General features: G+C 41.5%; 1 protein-coding gene across 1 annotated transcript in view; it reads right to left on the reverse strand.

Annotated features, from left to right (window-relative positions):
* Positions 1–6,029: 6,029 nt before the first annotated feature.
* LOC147302274 (ATP-binding cassette sub-family C member 4-like) overlaps positions 6,030–21,201 on the reverse strand; it is a 32,139-nt gene continuing 16,967 nt past the window's right edge. Inside the window, exons 15-31 of the mRNA XM_086283082.1 lie at positions 19,999–20,217; positions 18,098–18,235; positions 17,927–17,964; positions 17,380–17,504; positions 17,072–17,218; positions 15,111–15,190; positions 13,902–14,052; positions 13,681–13,800; positions 13,170–13,280; positions 11,360–11,460; positions 11,063–11,254; positions 10,826–10,981; positions 10,471–10,560; positions 10,215–10,387; positions 9,993–10,098; positions 9,295–9,429; positions 6,030–9,204 (exon numbers count right to left, since the gene is read on the reverse strand). Of these exons, the coding sequence (XP_086139208.1) occupies positions 9,187–9,204; positions 9,295–9,429; positions 9,993–10,098; positions 10,215–10,387; positions 10,471–10,560; positions 10,826–10,981; positions 11,063–11,254; positions 11,360–11,460; positions 13,170–13,280; positions 13,681–13,800; positions 13,902–14,052; positions 15,111–15,190; positions 17,072–17,218; positions 17,380–17,504; positions 17,927–17,964; positions 18,098–18,235; positions 19,999–20,217 (2,100 nt within the window). The 3' untranslated portion in view covers positions 6,030–9,186. The remainder of the gene's footprint in view (positions 9,205–9,294; positions 9,430–9,992; positions 10,099–10,214; positions 10,388–10,470; positions 10,561–10,825; positions 10,982–11,062; positions 11,255–11,359; positions 11,461–13,169; positions 13,281–13,680; positions 13,801–13,901; positions 14,053–15,110; positions 15,191–17,071; positions 17,219–17,379; positions 17,505–17,926; positions 17,965–18,097; positions 18,236–19,998; positions 20,218–21,201) is intronic.

A 21,201-nucleotide genomic window follows, 5' to 3' on the forward strand; every position in this document is an offset into this window, starting at 1 on the left:
ATTTTGTGATTTTTCTGATTTTCTGTGTTCGTAATTCCTTTCTTAAAAAGTAAAATTATTTTTAATGCACCAAGATAATACTCTATTACAAGTAAGAGTCTAGCATTCACCCTCCTTAACTATAAGTATACAAGCATAATCAGCATAGTTTCAAAAAGTAGTCATTACTGACTACCTCCAGGGCAAATGTCACCTTCATCTCAAACAGCTACCTCTCTGCAAACATCAGTGTCTTCCTGCGGATGCAGGAGCTGCTCAGAAGGTACGGGGCTGTTATTGTAGCAAAAAGATTTGTGTGTATCTCGATACCTGTGTGCGTATTTCTGTGTGACTACATGAGCTCACAAAAAAGGGAAAACAATCATTTTTTAAAAGACCTCCAGTGGCATTCAGTCAATCCACAGGCTTTCACCAATCACAGTTCAGTGTACTAAAATTTGTCCTGGATGTGTTCCAACATCTCAGATATGCTGACTTATGAATGAGGGTTGAGTGTAATTTCATACCTTTATAAAAATGACAAGCAACAAGGAAATTGGGACTGACGTGCAAGGCAGTCAGACTGGCTAAGCTGCAGCTCACCTGTGAGACACTAATGAGTGGAAAACCCAGTAATCTGGAAAGATGATGCCAGCTTCCTCCTGATCAATGTTAGGGAGAATAAATGTTCCACATGCAGTGTTGGTCAAGTTAAGTGAAAAAAGTAATCAGTAACTAATTACTGATGCAGGTGCAGGTGTGCCGCAGCGGTCAGTGGAAGAATCCGCAAGTTTCTCTGTGAATTTCCCATTCCGTGGCAGCGTACTCGGTGCTTGTGTTTAGGGGTTTTTTTCGCTGTAAAAAGAAGTTTTGTTCCCACGCAGTGAGTGAACAGCGGACGCTAATGTTTTTGTCACTGGAACCTATGGTTTAAGAAAGATGCATTTCCCTTAAATTATATTAAATTATTTTAATATTAGATTTGTAAAGCCTAAAGTTGTATGGCTCAAAACTGTTACAAAACTATAGCAGCAGATAAACAGCACACATAAGCTGTAGAAACAAAGAAAAGGAACGCCAGGTGAGCCGTTTGTAAGGAATTCAGTCCCACAGTGCATGAATCTACAGGAATATCAGCATTATCTCCACTGAGGTAACATTACAGTATTTATTCTACACAAGTATTGGAAGAATGAAAAACAGGCTTCAGGCTGCTGCGTCCACGTTCTCAGGAGCAAGCGTTCCAATATCTGTCAGGACTGGACACCAGAAAAAGAAGACTCAATATCCATGAAAGGCTGGATATTTAATTTGGGTTAAAATATCTTCAGGATGAAAAGGAAATGAAAATACAGACATGTTTATGTAACCCAGATGGAGACAGCGGAAACACACATCTTGCTTTACCCAAACACAACTACAGAAAGTTTCCTGGCAAAACTCAATGACTGGTTGTTGCTCTCTGGAATTGTTGCATGCACAGCGGTTTGTCTCTTTGTCAGCATTAAACCATACCTCAGCCTTCAAACAAGGGAAAGTGGTAGAGTAAAGATCCAAAGACATTTTCAGTCACATTGCTGCACAGATCCTGATGAATTCAGTTCAGTTTTATGTATAACAGTCACCTCAAGCCACTTTATATTCTAAGGCAACGATCCTACAATAGTAGAGACATAACAGAAGGCACACTGTGAAGGAGAGCAAGAGATTAATAACTAATAATTAAAGGCAAAGTGGTATACCGATGTGATGAAGAAGATACACTCAGTGGATCATGGGAAGCCTCCAGCAGCCTAGGCCTATTGCAGCATAACTAAGGGTGGGTTCAGGGTCACCTGATCAGCCCTAACTATATGCTTTAGCAAAAAGGAAAGTTTTAAGCTGAAGGGTTCAAATCCCGCCATCACCTTCCTGGTCAAAAACTGATCTGATCTACGGGGATGTTGTTTCCATACGGATGTTCCAGACGCTTTTATAATGTGAGAAAAACAGATAGTGAATAGTGAATCTAACACGTCAGCCTTTTACAAATATCTGTTCCCCGTTCTCAGCATCAACATAGTAAACCAGGCATGGGACTGGTTAAGCAATAATTCAATTAGCTCAGGATAAAAATGGATTCAGAAGGCTGCGCTTGTGAGTTTGAGGTACAGCGTGTTCTTTTGTTTTTAGTTTTTTATTATAATTGAGTAATAATTTAAAAGAATCCTTGAACACAAATTTGCTCTTGCTATCAAGTCTAACAAGGACATCTAAGAAATTTTGGAGAAGTACCTTTAACAGTGTAACATCTGCAACATTGTTTCAACTTTTATTTTAGAACAATTTTTCACTGTGACTATATATCAACAAAACGCAGACACCTGATGGTTATTCACCATCAAAACATTTGCTGGGCAGTTTCTCATAATGTCATCATCTGTTTTATAAGGTGTTGATTTAATGTACATTGATTTCGACATTTCCAGGCTCAAGTGTTTCTGCTGTCACTATCTTAGCTGCAAAACACAAAAAATGGATGGGTCTGACTGTGCATACTGGGCCTACAGAGAGGAGGTTCAGGATCTGAAGAGATTGTGTGACAACAACAACCTACATCTGAACACAACCAAGACCAAGGAGATGGTAATCGACTTCAGGAGAACAAAGTGATCTGAGTACTCCACCCTCTACATTGATGGAAAGGAGGTAGAAAGAGTAGAAAGCTTTAAGTTCCTCAGGGTCCACATCTTGGCCAACCTTACCTGGTCCACAAACATTTCCCACCAGGTAGAAAAAGAACAACCAAGGATGTACTTTCTTAGGAAGCCCAAATACCCTAAAGACTGCTAATTAACTTCTACCGCTCCGCTTATCTTATAGTGACTAACGAGTTGACAGAAAACACATTGGGTAATGAGAGTGCAGTTTCATACTCCAGATAGTACGACTAGCAGACTTCATTATTTTCATTGAATTTAACCCTAAATAAATGAAAGGAAAAAAACCAAACAAAAAAAATCAGCAGGTAGACATTTACAGATGTCAAGACAGTAAGCTGTTTTCCTATTTTCTATAGGACAGTATGTCTGTGAAGGTTCTCAGTCATCCAGGTCATCGTAGTCCAAGGAGCTTGCAAAGAAAAGCGTCTGGACTTCTTTAAGTTGCTTGAAGACGTTTCACCTCTCATCCGAGAAGCTTCTTCAGTTCTAAGGTCAAATGGTGGTGAGTCCCAGATTTAAACCCAGTGGGAGTATCCCCCCAAAGAGGGACAAAAGGACCCCCTGATGATCCTCTAATCACCTGAGCCAAGGTGTGAAAATGGGTGTGGGTCCCAATCAACCAGGGTTTCGGGTGAGCTCATTATGAAGCCTGGCCCCACCTTATCATGCGATTTCCTGAGGTCAGATGGCCCAGGATGTGAGTGGGCGTTTGAGTTCCCTCCCGAGACGCCTTAACGCCCACTCACATCGTGGGGGAGCACCTGCTTCAAGTTTGAGACAAGTTACTACCTTAAGTGGAGAGGTTTAAGCATCTCTTGTTCACGAGTGATGGGAGAGTGGAGTGCGAGACTGACAGACGGACTGAGGTGGAAGCTGTACTGATCTGTTGTGGTAAAAAGGGAGCTGGTCAGGTCCTGCCCTCACCTATGGTGAAAGGTGTGGGTAGTGACTGAAAAAAATGATGCTGCGGATACAAGCAGTGGAAATTAGTTTCCTTTGAAGAGTGGCTAGACTTTCTCTCAGAGGGAGTTTGAGTAGAGCTGCTGCTCCTCCACATCAACAGGAGCCAGTTGACATGGTTTCAGGCATCTGATGCCTCATGGTAGCCTCTTGGCAAACCACAACAAAATATGAATGGCACCACAGAGTCAAACATGGTGCCACATGAACTGAAGACCCAAAAAAAACCCCAAAACAGATTTGTCCTTCCTTTGGAGAGCTTCAGATTTGGGGGTTCAGTCTATATAGCGGAATAATTTTTGTGTTGACTGACTGATCAACAATTTGGACTTCACCTTTTCATACCTCGTATTTGTTACTATTCCCTTTTTTTATTCACATTTAGTAACATTTTCATTTTTTTGTCACATTTAATGCACTCTTGGAAAGCAAAAACACAAAGTCACCCAGCCCCACCCCCAGCCTTCAGTAGTTTTCCAATTCTGCTATCTTTCCTCAACAACTGCAAGCTGAAAGGTAAGCATTCCTGAATCACAGCTTCCACAGCACAGGGGGCTCTTGGCACACAAGCATCTCGCTAATGAAAATATGTATTTACAAGACAGCAGCAGCTGTGCATGCCAGCTCAAGTAGACAGTGTAGCAGTGCCAAGCTAAATGCAAACTGCAGTGCAAAACGAGTTCGTTTGTGTTGCTCTCAGTTCAAGCCCTTTACAGTTAAGAGTCATAGTGATTTACAGCAGTGGTCAGGAATTTACAGAATACCGAGGTCAATGTTATCTTCCAACAGCTGTGGTTCCAAGATTTTTAATCTTATGACCCTTTAGTACTGTCTACCAAATGTCTACTGAAAACCATTTGTCATTCTGTGCATGTGACCTTTAATTAATGATTTTCAGATTATTTTAATAGATATTTTGTTATGCCCAGAAAAGTGTTGACTTTAATTCAAAAGCCAAAGACAGTCTATGTTCTACACCTCACATTTTTTTAACAGTAACAAAATAAATAAATAAAATGGGTCAGTTGAATTTTGTGAAAAAAATGGTTGACACAATGACTTCAGCAAACTTTTGTCATTCAAACCTAACATTAGGTTCACAGTTTACAAAAGCACTGGTTAAGAAAAACATACCCAAAAACAAACTGATAGAAGCAATATAAAACCACCCCATAAATTTCAATTTTCAAAACACTATACAGGAGTATTTGGAGCCACACATTTCCAGACAGCAGTCTTTTAATATTTAAGGTAAGTGTCATCCAGGGAAGGACGGACGTTGTTTTGCTGTGCTGTATTTTAATGTGAAGTGTACATGTTTATTTTTTATATTGCATGCATTGGTTATATTTTTGTGCAGTGTTTTATTTAGTTTGCATGTTTCAGTTGCCGGCAAATTGTCCTGGAGAGACTCCGCCTTTTCCCCCGTTTTGACTAATTGGACACACCTGAAGAGGAAAGGAAAGGTAATTTACAGAGTGCTCAATGACACATAAAAGGGTTGGAGCCGGTGTTCAACAAAAGATGTAACACGGAGAATGCGAGACAGACAGAGGAAAGACACAGACGATCCGAGGGGAGAGCGAGAGACGATCAGAGAGTAGAGATGATCAGATGGAGCAGACGACCAGCGACTGGGAAGAGAGATTACCAGCGACTGGAAAGGGGAAACGATCAGAGGAAAAAAAGGCAGATGACCAGCGACTAGGGACGCGTAGCGGCAGTCTGGTGGCAATAACGACAAGAGCCAGCTCGTGCACTGCGGGAGAACAGAAGCAGTGAGACCGCGGTGCCGATTGCAGTTTAAGGAAGCGGCGGGCGGAGTTGAGAGCTCTGCCCTCCCAGGTAAGTCTTTGACTTATCCTTTTTTATAAAGTAAACTGCCAAAGGAATAGTGACTGCCGCTCCCTCCCTTTCTTCAGTGCACCAGGACGTGGAATGCGAGGAGGAAGGCGAGGACTCTGCTGGGTTTCCCTCTTTTATTACTACGCTGGATTTCTTAGTTTTTCTGTGACTTTTAGGCCGTGGTGGATTCCACTGGACTTTTAATGTTGTGTGTTATTGATTTTTATTGTGTCTTCCCTTGGCCAAGGTTGTTTTAATTCATTTTACCTTTTTAACTATTTAAATATAATAAATTATATTTTTAATTCTACAGTTTTTGTATCGTGTGCTTTTCCCTCGGCGGCTCCACTGCTCTGCCCGCTTTGAGGAAGGTTTCCTTCCTTTTAAAAAACACAAACCATCTTGGAAACATAATCAGCCTTTCCGCTCCGGTGTCACATAAGGAATCAATGAGACACAAGTCTCACACTGTTAAAGTAATTTACAAAGAGTGTAAAACAAGGCAAGCAAAGCAAAAGAATAATATCCCCCCCCCCCCCCCGAAAAAAAAAAAATCAATAAAGGTTTAGCAGAGGAGACTTTTATAACAGTGATGTATACAGTTGTAGCTAAATCAATACTACATTATGACATCTCTGCTGGCTGTGGTCAGAGATGCAACCAGACACATATTTGGCCACAGAAATAGCTAGCAGGCGTACATAACAAGAATTAAATGTTCTGTAGTTGATACACAGAAATGCAGAGAATTTTTCACCCCAGCACAGTCAGTGACTTGTGCACCAGAAGCTTTGCTAGAAAAACAATAATGAACAGCCACGATTACAAGTATTTGCAGAACTCAAGCAAACTGTTTCTTACACCATCACATTGTTCATAACCAAATTGCACAACGTTCATTATAGCTATGGATGCATGGGCATCCAACCAATGAACAGCAATAAATCTAATCACATCAAATCTAGGCTTAAACATAAGATAATGTCCAAAACAAAGTCAGGGTTCAAAAACATTTTTTTAAAGAAAAAAATAACCATCAGGTTTGGGAAACTGCAGGTATGTGCCAAGTAGGGATGGGTATCGTTTAGGTTTTATCCGATACCGGTGCCAAATCGGTACTTTTGAAACGGTGCCGGTGCTTAAACGGTGCTCGAACCGGTGCTTAAAGAATGGAGAACACAAACTTTGTCCAAAAACCTCTCATGTTCAGCTGGGTTTTTTTGTAAAAAGATAACAATGTGTGCCTTTTCTGCAGCTATGGGGCATATATGGTATCACTCTTGGCTGGAAGCAGTGCTTAAACAATGGAAAAAACACAAACTTTGTCCAAAAACCTCTCATGTTTAACTGTTTCCCACTTTTTCTTTGGTCATTTTAGCCTTTTTGGCCAGGGTGAAGCGAGTATCTGCCATCAAACAAGAAGACAGCCGCATGTAGCTATGATGATGTTTGCTAGTTCACCTTACATGCATTAATGTAATAACGTGGTTAGCCTACTCAACGTAAATTACACACGAACAACATGAAGCTACTCATGCAGAGAAGAACGGCTGCTGCTGCATCATCATCCTCATCATTTCTGCTACACTGGCAGGGCTAGGGGCCAGGACTCTATTCTTCAGGTTTTTGGGGGATGTTGCTCCGGGTCCGATAACTGGCAACCCACCCGACGTGCACGGTGTGAGGTCTCGCAGCAAGCTATCAAATACGGCGCATTTCTCGGCTTTTAAAAAAAACGCTATGCGTCGCCAGCTGTTTCATCGGATTCTTGGTGTTACCTCCTTTGACAGTATCACAGTATCAGCTTAAAGCACTTGTTGCAGGCTGCTGAGTTTGCATATTTTGCTGTGAAGTACAGCCAGACTTTTGACCGCTTCGCCTTGGACATTTTTAATCTGTAGCTCTGCTCTAACTGAACGTACGTACCTGGCCCCGCCTACTATCCTCGGAAACGTAAAATGATTGGCTAGAAGTGTATCACAGCTCAGGAAAAAAAAGCACCGAAATAAAGCACCGAAATGTGCGCTGCTTTTCGGTCTGGTTACTACCGTTTATGTCAGAACCGGTGCCATCATGGCACCGGACACCGGTACCCATCCCTAGTGCCAAGGTAACCAAACACTGTGTATGGATATGTTACATCTGTTTTTCTCACTGAATAATGGATAGGAGTTTTCATGTATGACTTATTTGGGTTCATTTCATGTATAATTGTTAACAGGAATGTATTTTATTCCAATGATAATGTAGCTAGTTACTTTAGGAAAGCTCAGCACACTATAGAACGGAAGCTCTCTCTATTAGGAATACATCTAACAGAACAACGGAGTCCAGTTAAACTGAACTTGTGTGGTTTAAAACTGCTTTGTACCTTCTCTATACTAACTGAAGACTCCAAAGCTGAAAAAGAAACACTGAAATTGCAAAAATCATCAATGTTCCTGGCAAACAAATTGGCAACCACTGATCATTTTCACACATCATTTGTTCATGGATTTGGTTTATTATGAAACAACACCTACTCAGGCAGGTGGCTCAGGAGTTAGAGCATGTCATCACTAGACAGGCGGTTCAATCCTTGAAAAAGTGCTTGTATGAATGTGTGTGTGAATGGTGTTTAAAGTACTTTGAGTAATCAAGTAAAAAAGCACTATATGAGAACCAGTCCATTTACCCATCTCCAGTCTTTATGCTACACAAACTACCATCTAGCTTCAGCTCCTTAGTTAATGAAGAGTCACAAGAGGTTTGCTGTTAGAATTATGAACAGCATTAATGGAGGAAAATTCACTGGTTACTTCAAAGGAGAGAATTCGTGTTAGAGCCAGTAGCTAGATATAAATTTAGGCATTTACTTCCAGAATTTACATAGACTGTTGTAAGTATACCTAAACTCTTTCACCACAGCAGGGCCATTGTGGCTACTACATTATTACTGCTGCTAAATGGAAACCTGACACCAAGATAGTGAACCTTGAACTATAGAGTAGCAGAAGACAACACTGTCAACTAAGCACAATAAAGAGTCAGTTGGAGTAGAGCCCCACCATCATCCCATCCTATAGTCAAGACTACTAAAAAGACATAAGCTCTGGATGATCCACCACACAGTCTGCTCCAGCCCCAGTTTTCAGCCCTGGACTCCTGGACATTTAAGATTCAGCTTTATCTGGTTTGCATAGGCAGCAACCTGCCCAGTCAACCTTTCTGACCTGCTCCCTGTTCCCTCAATATCCCAACCCCTTTAAATTCTGCAATAAATATTAATCTTTCTATATAACTCTAGCTTCCTATCTGTTTGTGTTGTCAGCTAATCCTCTTAGCTATGGGTCATCGGATAGGAGAGTGGTTATTAAAATATGTAACCAATAAGCACTGCAAGGCAACCAAGTGTAGCACAATTGTAGAGCTCAGCATTTCAAAAAAAGGGGTAAATATAACCCCTGGAAGGTTCGTGGTATAAATGATCCTTATCATTTGTAATGATCATTGTTGTGTTTTTTCATTTAGGTGTAAGCCATGGATCAGAGACGGCAGTGATTTCTTTTAGTAGTTAGACATTTATTTAAAAATACCAAGGGCGTCCAATTTAAACCCACGGTGGTTCTACTGTTCTAGGATCCAAGTGTACAAGTTAGCAAAGTGGTAGAAGGCTTCCAGTTCTTAGGCACAACAGTCACGCTTCACTGGCCACAGACTTTCAGGACCTCTGTGCTGCCTGGAGGGGAAAAACGTTATTTTAATTCGAATTAACTTAAAAACAGAGTCCAAAGTTCTCTCTCCACCCTATCCACTTTTTTCAGCTCACCTGTCTAGCTGACTCCAGTAGAGATGCTGACTCAGCTTGGCCAATCTGTTGCACCATCCTGTAGAGAGCACCTTCTTTGTTTTGCAGCAGGGTAAAGGGGTGGTCGAATTCCTGGATGGTCCCACTCTCCAGAACCTTAAAAATAGACAAATGTCCTCTTCACCAATAACGGTAAACTTACAGTCCTTTAAAAGCTAGCATGTGAAAAATATATAAAGACTGACACGCTACACAGCAATAATAATGAACTCAAATTAGTTTGAAAATGGTGCTACATCTCAAAAACTACTTTGGAAAATATATCTATAAATTGGGACGATCCTGATTGTAATCTTTACCAATATCAGTTATTTCATGGGCCCAGAACTTTAAATCCATTCACTGTGACTGATTCGTCTGTTATCCAGACATGTAACAGTCCTCTGCAGTCCTTTTTTAAACTGACAACCTGCTAAGGATGAGCCAAACAGGAACCTGGCCAGTGCATGATCGCTTTCACGATCATTAGGCATGGGTACTGATTGACAAAATGCATTTCCCACCCCTATGAAAACTGATTAACACACTGTCAGACTGAAAATGGACAGCTAAAGTTAAAATTTAAAGATCCTCAAGGTGTTCCTGAGAGATAATATGATTATAAAACATGGTTGATTGAAATTAAATTAAACTGCACTGAGACAGAAGAGATGACTCACAAGTATGCGGTCACTGTCTATAATGGTGTTGAGGCGATGCGCGATAGTGATCACTGTGCATTCTTTGAACTTGTCTCGTATGGTTTTCTGGATCAGCTCGTCTGTCCTGTAATCACAGCAACAACCAAAACACATATGGGAGAGGTGTGCTGAGAAAACTAGTGGATGTGTAATGACATTTCTGTGTATGCTTTATATGTGCTGGCAATGTGTTTGGAGGACCTCGGGTCCACGTTAGCTGTGGCTTCATCGATGATGAGGATGCGGTTCTTCCTCAGGACTGCTCTGGCCAGGCACAGCAGCTGCCTCTGGCCCATGCTGAAGTTGGAGCCTGACTCAGCCAGGACAGTCTCCAGCTTCCCAGGCAGCTCCTCCACCACAGACTTCATCTGTACCTGCAGTGAACATGGAGAGGAGAAACCTGTAGCTGGTCTGTGGGCAGTAACGACAAATCTGGGTGTGCTAATTAAATACTAGCCTCTTCCAGAGCTTTCCACAGGTCTTCATCAGTGTGCTGGTTGAAAGGGTCCAAGTTCTTCCTCACACTGTCAGTAAAGAGAACTGGGTCCTGGGGAGCAGAGGGGAGAGAAGTCAGGGAGAAAAATCAGTAGACTCTGCTACGTCATTAATTCTATGTACCGGATATGGATTTGGAAACGACACGCAGTATCGTATGACTTTGAAAATCTGTGTTTTGAGTTTAATTTACTGAAAATAAATGATATAGCAGTTTCAATTAATAGAAGAATAACAGAAATGGATAGCATTATTGTAACAGTGAGATTGTAACTACGTATTTCTTCAGGCAGTTGAAGTGTCATCTGATGTTGTACCTGAGGAATGATGGACATCTTCTGGCGCAGGTCATGTAGGCCAATCTCAGAGGTCACAATACCGTCGATGTAGATCTTTCCCTGGGGCTCTGCCAGGCGAAACAGAGCCGAGACCAGAGAGCTTTTCCCCGCTCCTGTTCTACCCACAATACCAACCTGACCCACAGGACACAAAACATCAACAGCTGATCATCACTCAGACCCCAACCAGCTGTTCTCCACAAACCGATGTGTCACCTTCTCTTTGGGTTGAAACGTGGCGTTGATGTCTTTGAGGACCGGTGGTCCATCCTTGCTATAAAAGAAGTTCACTCGATCAAAGGTTATCATTCCTTGGCTCGGCCAATCAGGGGGAGGACGCTTCTGAGTTTCTAAGGGTGCTTCACTCTTTAGCTCAGTGTACTCCACCACCCTCTCCACTGATGTCATCTGAAAAAATCACGAGCTACCTTCAGCAGGTCATAACAGCATGTCATGTGAATATCTGATAACAGAAGAAAAAAGCCTTAAATTTAAATGTCACTCTGTTTTTACCATGTTCTCCACCTCGGCACTTTGTCTCACTGTCCACTGGAAGTTTCCCATCAGTGTCACAGCATAGGTAAGAACCAGGCCTACCTCTCCAGCCACCAGCCCTAATAAATTTAAGAAGGAAAAAAACAGACCACGTGAGTTTGTTCTTCTAAACCTATTTAACAAAGTGTTGAATTGGCCAGTGTGCTGCCAGTTTAGCTTTTGTAGCTTTAGCTTGGACTCTGGTATTGCAGTCAGTAACACATTGCCATCTTTACATAATTTTTAGTCAAATCGTTTTGTAACTGCAAAAGTACAAGATCATTGTGCAAAGAAAGTGACACTAGTAAGAGACATATATTCACTGAGATGGTTCTACCTTCATAATATTGGGAGTGATCCTGAATGTTACTTGAGCTTTATAGCAAGACGAGTAAAGAAAAACCCTTTTACCCAGTGGATCATTTTTCTCTGTTTTATTTAAACCACAAAAGAGAAACTAAAACTGCATGCAGATAACAGATCTCAAATTACATGCATCATTTGCAAGGTCTCCAATCATCAGGAGTCTAAGGAGCTTGGAAAGAAAAGCGTCTGGACTTCTTTAAATTTCCTTGAAGATGTTTCACCTCTCATCCAAGAAGCTTCTTCAGTTCTAAGAGTAATTGGTGGAGAGTCCCAGATTTTAAGCCCTATCTGAGTGTTCCCCCAAGAGGGACATGGACCCCCTATTGATCCTCTACCTAATCACACGAGCCAAGGTGTGAAAACAGGTGTGGGTCACAATCAACCAAGGTTTTGTGTGAACCCACTGTTAAGCCTAGCCCGACCCTAATCAGGAGCTTTAATTAACTAATTAATTAAAAAAAAAAAAAAAGCAAAGCCAGTAACGTAACACCGTAAATAAGACAGGACTGAGACCTTGGTAAAAATCATGCGATGCCACACAATTGCTCTGAATCAAGATAGGAACAGAATTAATCAGTATTTGAGATTATTGAAGGAGAGTTAAATGAATGGACTGTTGCAGATGATTTTTGCAGATGATGTGGTTCTGTTGGCTTCATCGGGTGGGGGCCTCCAGCTCGCACTGGAACGGTTCGCAGCCGAGTGTGAAGCAGTGGGAATGAGGATCAGCACCTCCAAATCTGAGGCCATGGTTCTCAGCCGGAAAAGGGTGGAGTGTCCACTCCGGGTCGGGGATGAGTTCCTGCCCCAAGTGGAGGAGTTCAAGTATCTCGGGGTCTTGTTCGCGAGTGATGGGAGAAGGGAGCCGGAGATCGACAGACGGATTGGGGCTGCAGCTGCAGTAATGCGGACGCTGCACCGGTCCGTCGTGGTGAAGAGGGAGCTGAGTGTAAAAGCGAAGCTCTCAATTTACCGGTCGATCTACGTCCCTACCCTCACCTATGGCCACGAGCTGTGGGTAGTGACCGAAAGAACGAGATCGCGGATACAAGCAGCAGAAATGAGCTTCCTCCGAAGGGTGGCTGGCCTCTCCCTCAGAGTAGAGCAGCTGCTGCTCCACATCGAAAGGAGCCAGCTGAGGTGGTTCGGGCATCTGACAAGGATGCCCCCTGGGCGCCTCCTGGGTGAGGTGTTCCAGGCATGTCCCACCGGGAGGAGGCCCCGGGGCAGACCCAGGACACGCTGGAGAGATTATATCTCTCGGCTGGCCTGGGAACGCCTTGGTATTCCCCCGGATAAGCTGGAGGAGGTGGCTGGGGAGAGGGAGGTCTGGGCCTCTTTGCTTAGGCTGCTGCCCCCGCGACCCGGCCCCGGACAAAGCGGATGAAGATGGATGGATGGATGGACGTTGTTAATTCTTTACCATCTCTGAGTAATATCAAGCCAAATGCTGTGAGGGTAATAAATATGGAGCAAATGCTGTCGAGGCGTAGTGCAAACCAGCGGGAGGTCATCAGGAACAAAAACCAGGCCTCTGAAACAAAAGAGCAGAAAAAAACCTGAGACTGAATTACTCAAATTTGAACTTGAGTCAACAATACTCCATCAGCATTTTACAGCTCAGGGGTACAAAACTGCAAAGGCAGACTTATTTTTTGTATCTGGATTACTACAGGGCAAGTAATAGACTTGGTTTGTCGTTCAATTTCTTATTTGTCTTCTTTTTGCTTCGTTAAGCAGATACATCATACATTGAAACCCTGACTGCAGTGGCCTGGGTTCAAGTCTTCACCATTTTGCTGCATGTCTTTCAAAAATGCACCATAGTAAAGTTGTCTCACAGAATTTTTGGACTTAACACTGAAAATTAATCAGTCACTTTACAAATTCCAGTCAGCCTGGAAAGTGTAAATGTTTATTCTCAAAGAGTAAACCTGAGTGAAGGTCCTGATGGGCATCAAAGTCTTTCTTTAACTTCTCTTCTGATCTGGAAGCTCTGATTGTAGAAAGACCATTAAGGGAAGAGGACAGGTGTGAGAGAACTGGACTCCGAGCTGTAGAAAGGGCAAAATGAAAAGACAAGAACTACTTTTGCTGGCCCTTTCAGATTATTTTTTCCCCCAAAACAAATTATATAAATAATAAATCAACATACTTGTTGACTCAAGGCGTTTGATATCACGTGAGGTACGAAGGTACAAGCTCCTCAAATACAGAAAGATTAACAGGAGAGGCACAACAGGGATGAGGATGAGAGGAATAACTGAGGCTGCCACCGCGATAACGCCAACATTCTGTAAAAATAACTTAAAAAAAACATCATATAATGAAAAATAATGAAAACACTGAAAGATCTTGTTAAGTCAAAATAAAGAAAACATGGACCAAGGTAATGAGTGCTACACCTTCTAATCATTTAAGTAATAGTGGCAACTGTCAGTTCATGAAATTTCTTCCCTCCTAGATATTCCACATTCAGCTTTAAGTGGAGCCATTTAGCAACCACAGCATGAAGTTGCAGAGTTACAGAGTGGGGTCACTCTGCTGAGGCACATAGCGCGTTTAAAAAACTACCAGTGCTCAAAAAGCATACAAAAACTCTATGCTGGAAGTCCCAAAAACGTGATTATGTTCATCTGGACGTAGTGTTTTCAGTGGGAGAAACCTCCGGCAGAACCAGGCTCAGGGAGGGGCGGGGCCATCTCCCGTGACCGGTTGGGGTGGGAGAAGGAAAACAGGATAAAAGACATGCTGTGGAAGAGAGCCAGAGATACCTCCCCAACCTTATAAACAGCACATTTGTACAATGACTGAAACCAGCCCAATGAATGAACAATGGGCTGTGGGGTCAGTTCCTTGATTGTTAATATGCAAATTGCCATGACCATTGATCAACAATTACTGATCAAAGCCCATTGATCAAGGGCATGGGTAAAATTCACAGAGAGTTGGGGTATGGCTGCAATCACAGCATTGTAAGTTGGTGAAAGATGTACCCTTAGGCCCCCTCCTCGATTCAGAGATGGTCTTTCCCTTTTCACGTAAATGGCCTCCTTGACTCCACGCTCAAACCAGCGTTCCTCCCTATCCAGGATGTGTAATCCTCATAAACTTGGGGAAACCTGCAGTCAGTCCAGACTGAAGAAGTCACTTGGATGAGTGATGAAACGTTTCTCCCACAAAATGCTATGTCAAGATGAACAGAATCAATTTTTTGGGATTTCCTTACATGGATGATTGAGCATGTATGCTTGAAGGTTCATAGCATGGGTTTCTGTGGACAAGCAGCTCCTGTAAATGTAACATGGTGTAGGTGGCACAGTATTTTTGTCTACATATGTATATAATTTATGGTAGTCTTTACTTGATAGAAGTCCACAAAGGTGATAGGTAGCACGGAGTCCATTTGGCTGACATCTTTGGAAAACCTGTTGAGTATTCTTCCTACAATGCAGACACAGTTTTAATTAACAGGACTATGTTGTTAAAGGGCAGAATGTCAACTTGAAAATATTCTGTGTTATAAGTGGATGTGAGGCCTGCAGTTCAGACTTTAGGAGTTTCTGGCTAATGTGTGTGATTGCTTATTGAAAATGGTTTAAAAATGAAATTAAAAATGAAATTAAACCAAATCTGTGAGCAGAATGTGAGAAAATAACAGCTTTAAAGTTATGTCCTAGATGTTTATGCAATCTATACAGAGATCTCAACTAAAGTAAGCAGGCTAACATGTTAATACCAGCCTTAAAAGCTTTCAGTGTCTCCGGTGTTATTGGATAGTTAGCAAGATTTAATTCTGCGGTTTGTCTTTTAAACATTGGGGATTGATACCTACGAATTTTCCAGTGAAACACTGCCCCAATTGGTGACAGTTTTGATTTATTTTTGAATTAGAGTTGTAGAGGCTAAGCCTACGCTTGAAGCCACTGAGGTGGTCGTTAACGGGGGTGACGCGATGTCACTGGTATGCATGAATTAAGTTCACAGTCCAATAAATCCAGCAGTATGTATCTTGTCCTTTTTGGTCTTTATTCTGTATCGCCTTAGCATAACAGCGCAACGATCACAAACTGTTTGCCTTCTCAATGACACACCTGACGCCGATTACGTGCGTCTACCTTAAATACCTTTACATTACATAATCAAAACAGAAAAAGGTGACCTCTAGTGACCACATAAGGTATTAACCCAAGAATGGCTCCTACACCCCGGCCCCTAATTGAAATGGCTATCAGACATGGCAATTCTAATCACAAAGAAAATAAGGAGCCACTAATACAGTCTACTTTAGACCTATACATTCACATAAATAAACATAAGTAACACACTTTTAGATTACAGTCTCATGTAACAAGCAAAGTTTAGTTACAGGTCTTTCCAGAATATTAGTCTTTGTTTTTAAACGTGCAGATCGCACAAGTCCTTTTTTGTCACGAATGGCTTCCAGAACTCTTCCAAGTGGCCAGGAACCACGCGGTGCAGAAGAATCCATTATAATGACTATATCTCCAGGTTTTAGATTCTTCTTCTTTTGGTTCCATTTTTGTCTCTCCTGTAACAAAGGCAGGTATTCGCGTATCCATCGTTTCCAAAAAAGATCTGAGATGTACTGAGCCTGTTTCCATCTTCTCTTCAGATACATATCCTGAGGGTCAAATAGTCCGGGTGGTAAAGATGGTTTTCCTTTCATCAGGAGGATGTGATTTGGTGTAAGTGGCTCTAGGTCTTTTGGATCATCAGAAAGCTTTGTGATGGGTCTGTCATTTAAAATTGCTTCAATTTCACATAGAACCGTATTTAATCCATCGTCGTCCAACTGTTGTTGCTGAAGAACGGATTTCAGAATTCTTCTGATCATACGAATTATCCGTTCCCAAGTTCCACCATGATGTGATGCTCCAGGCGGATTAAAACTCCTGGCTCCTACAAGAGTCTTACATTTTACACCTTTAAACAATGGACCATGGTTCAGGGGGTTGGGAAGCTCATCTTGTAACCGGAAGGTTGCCGGTTCGATCCGAAGCTCTGTTTGTCTTGGTCGTTGTGTCCTTGGGTAAGACACTTCACCTGGTGATGGCCAGAGGGGCTGATGGCGCGATATGGCAGCCTCGCTTCTGTCAGTCTGCCCCAGGGCAGCTGTGGCTACAACTGTAGCTTGCCTCCACCAGTGTGTGAATGTGAGAGTGAATGAATAGTAGAATTGTAAGCGCTCGGAGGCTCTAGAAAAGCGCTATATAAATGCAATCCATTATTAACAAACACTAGGCAGATAAATATGTGACTGTTTCCTCTTAAAAATAAAAATAAATCCTGTGTAGGCCTCACCTATGGGGTTGACATCAAAGAAGCTAACAGGAGTGTGGAGCACAGCACTAAACATGCTGTTGTGAAGAGTCTGAGCTGATCTCACCAGCCCATGAAATATCACCAAACTCCTGGCAAAACCAAAGACCACAGCTGCTGCTGTCAAACCTAAAAGTAAACACAGCAGGACTATATTAAAAAAATAGTTTGGTATTTGATTTACAGCAGGATATTCTACCAAGTAATATAACATAATGGACACTAAACACATGGTAGTCAACAATAGTATGTGAAGATTTCAGTAAGAACTACAGGACTGAAAGGCTTACCTGAATAAATGCTGAGGTAAAAAGAGAGATTAAACTCTTGGTATGAACTAGTAACATTCATTCCACTTTTAAGGCTAACAGCAGTGACTCTGCTGTTTGTGCCGTTTGTAAAATCATCTCTTGCCCTGTCAGGTGAGAAGACAATTAAACAAAGTGTGAAACATAAGAACATCACTTAAACAGTCTAATAAAATGTTCTGTAATTAAATGAATAGAAAAGTAAGCTACTGGCTCTACAGAACTGGACTAAAGTCCTGATCTACCACTAATTTCTTTATACTTTGCTTGCAAAATGGGACACACGTGTAGTGAGTTATTGAAAACATACATAGAAATGCAGAACAGAAGGAAAAAATAGATTTATTATTTTTTTGCCTTCCCACTGTCCCCAAAGCGCTTGCTGTTTTATCAAATCTCTTTGTAGGGCCTTTACATTACAATATATCTAAAAACGTTTTAGCTCCTTAGAAGCAAATTATAAAGAAATGAGGTGTATCTCAAGACTTGCACAGTGTTACACAGTACTAAAAGTGTGTTGAGTTCTCACCAGTATACCAACCACCAGTCCTGAAGGATATATGCCACCTATTGAAAAGAAACAAACAATAAAAAAAAAGGTTCAACTTGGTTTTGTTTCTTATGTTCACAATGAATAAAAACATTGCATTAAAAATCTCCATTCACTTGCTAATGGTACCATAAGAGGTCTGTGACTTACCTCAGCTAGAATACTGAGAAATACTATAACCATTAAAACCAGAAGGCTACAGCCTGCCGTGAAGTATGTAAAATAAATGTGACTGCTGACATTTCCTTCAGCTCGTGTCTCCTCTGCAATAGTTTGAATAGCTTCAACCTGCAAAACAAGAAATGATCCAAGCACATCTTTATACTTGAACATAGTTTTACTGTTTGTAATCTCAGAACAAAGCTGACACTTCATGATAGTGCATCTAAAATAATATTAGTGAGAAATATATATATCATGAAAACCTGACCTCAACTCAACAGAACACCTTTAGGATGAATTAGAGCAAGGACCGTGAGCTAGTCCTTCTTGTCTGACCTGATAAATGTGTTTCTGGATGAATGGTCAAATGAGCAAATACTTTTGACAGTATAGTTTTTTCTTATATATTTATTACATGTAACGTGAAATTTGACTGAAAGGAACCGTAGAGTAGGAAAAGGTGAGAATTCTTTCAAAGCTGTTGAAAGGATTGTCAAGAATAGCTGATTTAAGAAATTGGGAGACCTCACATGGAGCGGAAATGGACACATAAAGATGAGCTGAAAGCTGCCATCAAAGCAATCTTAGCTTCAGTAACAACTTTACAGTGCCTGCATGCTGATTACCTACACACCACATTACATGGATGCAGTAATTCAGTGTTAAGTGTATAAGTGCAGTGTATATGTACCATCCATTACCATATCATGTACCATGAATGAACACCACACAGCACCATATCAGCTCAATAAAGCAGTTCACTCTCGGACTGCAGGCTTACTTGTTGTTGCTACAATATTTGGAAGGCAGAGCCTTCAGCTTTCAGGCCCCTCTCTGTACAGCCAGCTTCTAGTATGGATTCAGGAGACAGACACCATCACTACTTTTAAGATTAGACTTTTTATAAAGCATTAGTAAGAGCTGGATCAGGTGACCCTCAAGCCTCTTTTAGTTACACTGCAATAGGTCTAGGGTGCCATGATGCGCTAAGTGTTTCTTCTTCACTCATCTTTTTTTACTTTTTAAGAGGTTGAGGATTTGAGATAGTTGATTTGGGGTTAAATTTTCTGTGTTGTTTTAATTTTCATACATTTTCATGATTTTATTACTTCACCCCTTCACTTCACCCGTTGCCTACTGGTGGTGGTCAGAGGGCCCGGTGGCGTCAGTGTCCGGCAGCCTCGCCTCTGTCAGTGCGCTCCATGGCAGCTGTGGCTACAATGTAGCTTGCCATCAGCAGTGTGTGAATCTGTGTATGAATGTGTGTGTGAATGGTGAATGACTGAATGTCGTGTAAAGCACTTTTTGGGTCCTTAGGGACTAAGTAAAGCACTATGCAAATACAGGCCATTTACCATTTATTAACACATTAACTAATTACTTAGAGCAGGGGTGCCCAATCCCAGTCCTCGAGAGCTACCGTCCTGTAGCTTTTAGATGCATCCTTGTTCAAATCAAATGAATCAAATGAATGGCTTGTTATCAGGCCTTTGCCAAACTTGATGGCATGCTGAAGAGGTAATCAAACCGTTTGATTCAGCTGTGTTAGAGTAGGGATGCATCTAAAAGCTGCAGGACAGTAACTCTCGAGGACTGGGATTTGGCACCCCTGACTTAGAGTAAGTGAACTTCTCCAATAGCTACCTGAAGTTAGCATATCTTTTCTAGCCAAATGGCTATCAGATAATATCTACAAATGTCACATATTAGAAGAAGTAATAAATGGACTTGTTTATATACCATGGTACCATATAGAAACTTTAAAGAAAAAGAGAAAGGACAATGCATGGGGGTCTATGAAAATTAATTACATTTTTAAAAAACTGAAGGTAAAACAACACTATTTTGTAAAAATAGCAATGTTCAATCTCTTTAGTAAATATACATACAGGAAGATGCTCAGTGTAGGTGCTTTCTGGTGGAAGGGGGCAGTTGAGGAAACAGTGTGAACTGTGAGAATCATTTGTCCACCGACTTTGTAAAGACAGTTTTTCTGGGTCAGCAAATGGAGACAATTGCTCCTGCTCCTCATCACGTCTCAGCAGGGACACCATATCGAGGTCAGAGGACTGCAGCTCACTGTAGCTTCCCTGGACCATGATTTGACCCTAAAGATGCAACAAAGGAAATCAGTTACTGGACATCTAGGCTGCTGTTCTTTTGGTATATGGATAGTCCAATGGGGGGAAAGGGGGTTGTTCACTGTTTGTAACCCCTGTAGGCTCTACCCTACAGGGGTACCCCAAGACAAACCTTTGCACTTAACCAAGTGAATCTGGAATCTGGGACTCTATAACCCCCTAAAACCCAGTGCATACAATCCTCATCTCCCTTTGAAACACGGGAACAGGTAGAAGTCAAAGGCGTCAAAGGCTTCAATGTAGGAAAGTGTTTACTGAAACTTCTCCAAACAAAGAAATCAAACTCATAAAACCCGAGAAGAATGAGTACTGAGGTCAATCTTAAGGGTGGGTCTGTATGGTCAATGAAACTTTGGAACTCCAAATGTGTGCTCCAAACACAAATACAAAACATCTTAACCACACGGAAAACCATTTTATAAATCTGTACATCCAAACCTAAATAAATGCTGCTTGTTTACGCACAACTTCAAGTTCAGAAATTTGATTATGTTCTTTCAAAAAATCTTCCTGTGCACACAAATATCTAAAAATACACATAACCCTTTGCCTCACTTACAAAACCTTAAGTGCACATGCACGAATCATTCATTACATACAGGTCACATCGCATGTCCACATAGGGTTTTGAGACCCAGGTAGTTTCACACAGATCCACAAATCTAAGCTGTGTTCAAGTCCCAGCAGAAAACTGGGACATCTGTGCTTCCACTGTCCACTGTTCCATTGCCAAGGTTTGTCTGACTTGATGTCAGCTGAGAGCAGAAATGTCCAGGATTAGCAATTAAGCTAACAATAATGTTGCTGTTTTCAGAGAATAGTAAGATTAACATCAAAGTTTTATTTCACATTAAATGGATTAGCATATACCCACTTCAGAGGATGGTCCACAGTCCTGTACAACCATGGTGTTGTGAGTGAAAATTAAAGTGATGTTATGTGTATGCACAG

Source organism: Aulonocara sp. 'chitande type north' Nkhata Bay, linkage group LG23 (assembly GCF_057382095.1).
Source record: "Aulonocara sp. 'chitande type north' Nkhata Bay isolate Kocher_YH1m ecotype deep benthic linkage group LG23, A_spYH_male_GT1.1, whole genome shotgun sequence".
NCBI classification, from domain to species: Eukaryota; Metazoa; Chordata; class Actinopteri; order Cichliformes; family Cichlidae; genus Aulonocara; species Aulonocara sp. 'chitande type north' Nkhata Bay.